The sequence below is a fragment of the Rousettus aegyptiacus genome, unplaced genomic scaffold, assembly GCF_014176215.1.
Source record: "Rousettus aegyptiacus isolate mRouAeg1 unplaced genomic scaffold, mRouAeg1.p scaffold_m13_p_8, whole genome shotgun sequence".
In the NCBI taxonomy this organism is placed as follows: Eukaryota; Metazoa; Chordata; class Mammalia; order Chiroptera; family Pteropodidae; genus Rousettus; species Rousettus aegyptiacus.
Window position 1 is genome coordinate 68,229,951 of NW_023416311.1, and position 6,000 is coordinate 68,235,950.

Genomic DNA, 6,000 nt, shown 5'->3' on the forward strand with positions numbered 1-6,000 from the left:
ATTCAGGCCTGGTGATTCCCTGAGATCCTGCCCCTCCAACTTGTGGGCCCACCCAAGTTCTTTCCAGTGGCTTTTCCATACAAACAGCCTGCCTTGGCTCATGCTGCACTTTCCTAAAATCTCTCGAAGGTTCACAAACCCCAAACAAACAGCATCTAGCCTCAGCATGCTCCTCTTGCTAAGCAGCCCCAAGCCTGGCACTAGCAACAGCCGGCCGTGGGTCGCAGCTTAGCCTCTCCCAAGCACTTCCAAGCCCAGCACAAGTGGCGACCATCTGCGGATCACTTTGTAGTTCATACCAAGTGGCCCTGGGCACAGCATAGGCAGCAGCAGACAATGGCCTGCAACAGAATCCCTCCCAGGAGGCCCTGGAACCCACACACCCAGGGGCCAGCTTCAGACCAGACCAGAGCACTACCCAACCACCTCCACAAGCAACACACCCAAAGGGGACTTGGCTGGCACCAGAGCCTCACTAAAGTGAATCCTACTCCATGAATCAGCCCCTACATAACAGCTCCTCCACTATGGTCATGGCCAGTCTTCACGACCAATCACCCTAAGGGTCAATCCCTCTCACTGACATGCCAACAGCAATCAAGGCTCAACTACAAAGAGAGAACACACAACTCACACAAGGGATATTCCTGGGGCACCCAGCTCAGGTGACCAGACAGACTGCACCACTGAGCCCCACAGCACACCTATGACATAAGGCCTTCTACTAAGACTGTGAGACATAGCAGGTCTACCTAATACATAGAAACAAACACAGGCAGCCAAAATGAGGGAACAAACATGTCACAAATAAAGAATAGAATAAAACTCCAGAAAAAGAACTGAACAAAATGGAGACAGGCAATTTACCACACACAGAGTTCAAAACACTGATTATAAGGATGCTCAATGATCTCAATGAGAACTTCAACAAAGAAATGGGAAACATAAAAATGGAGATAAAAAAGAAAAAAGGACTAGTCAGAAATAAAGAGTATAATACTTGAAATGAAGACTACATTACAGGGTATCGACAGTAGATTAGATGAAGCACAGGACTGAATCAGTATTTGGAAGAGAGGGAAGCAGAAAACACCCAATCATAACAGCAAGAAACAAACAAACAAAAAAGGGAATAGTTTAAGAGGTCTCTGGGACATCAAATACCAACATTCACATCATAGGGGTACCAGAAGGAGGACAGAGAGCGAGCGATGAATTGAAAACCTATTTGAACAAATAATGACTGGAAACTCCCCTAACTTGGCAAAGGAAATAGACAAATAAACCAAGGAAAAGCAGAGTCCCAAACAAGATGAACCCAAAGAGGTCCACACCAAAATACATCATAATTAAAATTCCAAAGGTTAAAGACAAAGAGAGAATCTTAAAAGCAGCAAGAGAAAAGCAGTTAGTTACCTACAAGGCAGCTCCCATAAGACTGGCAGCTAATTTCTCAACAGAAACTTTGCAAGCCAGAAGGCACTGGCAGGAAATATTCAAAGTGATGAAATGAAAAGTAAGGACCTACAACCAAGATTACTCTAGCCAGCAAAGCTATCATTCAGAATCCAAGGACAGATAAAGAGCTTCCCAGACAAGGAAAAACTAAAGGAGCTCATCGTCACCAAACCAGTAGTGCAGGAAATGTTGGAGGAACTTCTTTAAGAAGAAAAAAGATTAAAAATATTAATTATAAAATGGCAATAACTACAAATCTATCGACGATTACTTTAAATGTAAATGGACTAAATATTCCAATCAAAAGACAGAGGTGGCTGAATAGATAAGAAAACAAGACCCATACAAATGCTACCTAGAAGATACTCATTTTAGATTGAAAACTCACACAGACTGAAAGTAAAGGTATGGGAAAGACATTCCTTGAAAAGAAAAAAGAAAAAAATGCTGGTGCGGCAATACTTTTACCAGACAAAACAGACCTTAATACAAAGGCTATAACAAGAAACAAAAAAGGACCCAGTAATCCCACTTCTGTATATTTATTTGAAGAAACCCAAAACACTAATTCGAAAAAACATATGCATTCATATGTTCACTGCAGCATTATTTACAATAGACAAGATATGGAAGCAACCTAAATGTCTATCAGTAGGTGAATGGATAAGGAAGAAGTAGTACATATATACAATGGAATATTTCTCAGCCATTAAAAAAAAAAAAAGAATGAAATCTTGCCATCTGCAACAACATGGATAGATCTAGAAGATATTATGCTAAGTGAAATAAGTCAGACAAAGACAAATTCACATATAAGTGGAACCTAAAAAACAAAATAAGTGAAGAAAGAAAACAGAAACAAACTCATAGAGAATTTTGTGGCTGTCAAATGAAAGGGGGTTTGAGGGATTGGTAAAGGGGATTAAGAAGTACAAATTGGTAGTTACCAAATAGTCACAGCCATGTAAAATATAACACAGGGACTATAATCAATAACACTGTAATAACTATGTATAGTGTCATATGGGTACTAGATAATCAAGGTGATCACTGAGTTATATAAATGTGTAATCACTATATCGTACATCAGAAACTAATAGAATATTGTATGTCAACTGTAATTGAAAAGTAAAACATTACTTTTTGAAAGAATGGACCATTTCAAGGGAAAAAAAAGGGAAGGAAGACCAAATACAAGAGTAGATGGCTCACAGCATGGTAAAAAGTCAATATGCCACAGAAAACATAGTAGCAATACCATATATTTACGGGAATGACAATACATTTCTACTTTCCCATCAGAAGAGCAAATAGATTCTCTGAAAATACCTAATCGCATGGAGAGAAGACAGTATAATGGTTCTCATTTATCTAGATGTTTGCCTATTTTAAATTTAAATAAAACTCCATATTAGCATAATTTGAATGCGATAGTGTCAGGATATCTCCATTATCAAGTGAATACCTGAGGTTGACCAAGGAGGGTGGTTCTCTGTTTGTACTTCTACATCAGACTTTTTATTATCTTCATTTCTCCCACAATGGAGTATTTTACTGAGCTCTTCTACCTGAAAGAAAACAAGGCTTTAGGAAAAATAAGTCATATAGCAATCTAATAATACACACACCATTCCTCTGAAATTACAGTAACTTTTTTTGCTAAAAGTTTTAGAGAAGTACCTACAGCAGCTAGTTTCCTTTTCGAAAAACTAAGTCCTATAATTGACTTTCTTTCAACTTTTACATTTGCAGAGGGAGATGCTTTTATCTTGTACTCTCTTGCTAAACCTTAAAATATCCTCTTCAAAAATCAGATTTACTAAATTAATAGGAGTTTATGAACAGGATCCTTTAATAAATAAGAATGTTTTTATACTAATATTTTAATAGGTCAGCAGTTCACCATAAAGAATTAGAAAAAAAAATAATTTCCATTTGTTAAACTATGAATCATTCAGTATCATTGTCTTACACTTGGAATTAACGATTCACTTAAATATATTAATGGCACTCACATACTTTAATGTATGTTTTTTCCCTTAAATAGTATCATAACTAACCAACTGCAGCAGAAGAAAACAGGTGATTGCTCACTCAGAGGGTTATCTATCCTCCCTTTGCCTCAATGAATGCCAAAGCCAGAGTGACAGCGTGACAATATCAAGAAGTAAATGAGGAGCAGCCTTGACAATACACCTCAGTGGGACAGGATCTCAGTGTTAGACTTACTTATAAACAAGCATCTAAATATTTCTTAAAGGATACCTAGAGCTTTAAAAGAGAAAGGTAATAAGCCTGATTATATCCATATTATCTAGGCACTTCACAAGTTATCAGATCTGCTGGTACAAATAGGGTGAAGCAAGCAAGGCACCCATGAAGGAAATTTCAGGAGGCACTCAGTCTCAGCCTCCTCCAAGTATAGGGTCTATATCTGAGATTCAGTGCCCGCTAAATTTTTCACCTTAGACTACTAATTGACTTGCCCTAGTCCTGGCTCCGCTACTAACCATTATTACTGTGAATTAGATTACTTATTTAGTATCTGCTACCTGCTAGGTATTATACTTGGTACTGTGGATAACATCTTATTAATTCTTACAACTGCCTTACAATTTAGTTGCACTAATTCCCATTTTACATGTGAGAAATCTGAAGAGACAAAGGACGACAGTTTAATAATTATGTGGAAATTACGTCAGGAGAATGTAACTGCCCAACAAATCAAGTTGGAAAAAAAGTACAATGCTTCTGTTCAAAACTTAAAAAAAAAAAAAAAAGGAAAGTTTAAATATTTGTCCATACTGGGTTTCATAGAAATGAAGTTAGCTGCTTCTTGTTTCTAACAATTATATCCTTCCTACTTCCACTAGAAAACTCAAGATGATAAACGCCATAACCACCTTATACATAACTGTTCGTTTGTAAAATTGTGTAAGTTTGTTCACGCTTACTTTGATTTAACCTTCACCTGTGTGGTGCTAGCATTCTCATTTAACCTTCACCTGTGTGGTGCTAGCATTCTCATTTTATGGGCAACCGAGGCTCAGTATCAGTACACATATCTAATAAGTGATAGATGAGATTCTGATCAAGTCCGGCGCTTTAACAAACTCAAAAGTAATCTAGAATAAATATTATTAACGTGCCTACTGCCAATGGAACGTTACAAGTGAGAATGAAGACAATCTAAAGTACTGAAGTTCAACTCACGTCAACCTAACTTCTACTTTTGCTTACGCGTTTATTTAAATCGAGTAACCCCAACTCCGAAGTTGTGCCAAATGTACTTGGAATTACAATCGCACTAAATTTTTACTTAAGTACTCTATAAAGTAGTTCTGGGCCTCTGCTAGGGAGCCCTTTTGAGACTATTAAAAGCTTCCAAGCTGGATGAGGCAAGGGGCTGGATGCGAACCGCGCACCTGGCTGCGGAGCTCCTGGTTGTTGCTTTCGGCGCTCTGGTACAGACGCTCTGTGTGATGCAGCAGCTTCTCAATCTCCCGCACCTGCCGCTTGCAGCTCCGCAGCTCGCGTTCCAACTTCTCTACCTTCCGCCTCAACTGGGCCAGCTCAGGCTCGGGGGAGGTGGGTGGCGATGGTGACAACGAGGGCGACGGCGCCTCGGAGGCCATGGGGTCCGGCGCGAGGCAGCCCGTGGGCGTGGAGGGGCTGTAACTCAGACTGAGGTGGATGCCGGCGGGCCTAGAAGCCACGGGAGCGCGCGGGTAGAGAAAGGCGGACTCATTCCAGCCCGGCCGCACCGGCCCCTGGCCATGACGCCCTTAAGCTCGCTGCCAGGAGCCGAGAGGAACTGTGGACAAGCAAGGGGAAGGCGCCCAGCCCAATCCGCCCGGCTTTGAAACAAGAAAACTTTATTTATAACTACCTTCCCCAGCGACCTAGACAACCGCAGCTTTGGAGAAGTGGGAGGGCCAAAGAAGCAAAGGCCAAAAGCGTCCGAGCAGCTCTCGGGCTGAACCGGAAACGATGGCGCCGGCGGTGGGCGGGGCTGAGACGGAAAGGGAAGCTACGGGAAGCGGGAAAGACCTCGTAGCGCACATGCGCACTTCCCGCCGGCTGTCGGGCAGCGGAGTTCTGCGTAAGGGTGTGGGAAAGTGGCTACCGAAGCCCAGGAGTGCTAGAGAAGGTCACAGTCTCTGGTCTCAAGCTTGTGTCCTTACGGAGGCTACTGCTTGACATCCTTCACAATTGATTTTTTGTAATGTTTTTTCTTAGTTATTATTTTGGACCTCAGATTGTAATCACACTCCTTAGTTCGCAACACATCGTAAACACTTGCCCATGGAAGGCCTTTTTTTTTTTTTTTTTTAGGGAGGGGGGTGTTTTTTGGGGAGTAGGGAGAGTTTGGGTTTTATTATGTCTCTATATCCTAATTCCTCAGTCGCATTACCTCCTTTCTGTCAATATTGGCACGTATTCTCACGTGTCTGATGTATGTCAAATATAAATCTATACTTATGTTTCATGTATATTTCTTTTACATAACTATTATTTGGTTAAAAAGTTTTTAAAATTCAT

General features: G+C 40.8%; 1 protein-coding gene across 1 annotated transcript in view; it reads right to left on the minus strand.

Moving 5' to 3' along the window:
• The window catches only part of AGGF1 (angiogenic factor with G-patch and FHA domains 1), a 29,859-nt gene extending 24,399 nt beyond the window's left edge, over nucleotides 1-5,460 (minus strand). Inside the window, exons 1-3 of the mRNA XM_016127764.2 lie at nucleotides 5,348-5,460; nucleotides 4,884-5,163; nucleotides 2,924-3,026 (exon numbers count right to left, since the gene is read on the minus strand). Of these exons, the coding sequence (XP_015983250.2) occupies nucleotides 2,924-3,026; nucleotides 4,884-5,093 (313 nt within the window). The 5' untranslated portion in view covers nucleotides 5,094-5,163; nucleotides 5,348-5,460. The remainder of the gene's footprint in view (nucleotides 1-2,923; nucleotides 3,027-4,883; nucleotides 5,164-5,347) is intronic.
• Between the last annotated feature and the right edge of the window lie 540 nt (nucleotides 5,461-6,000).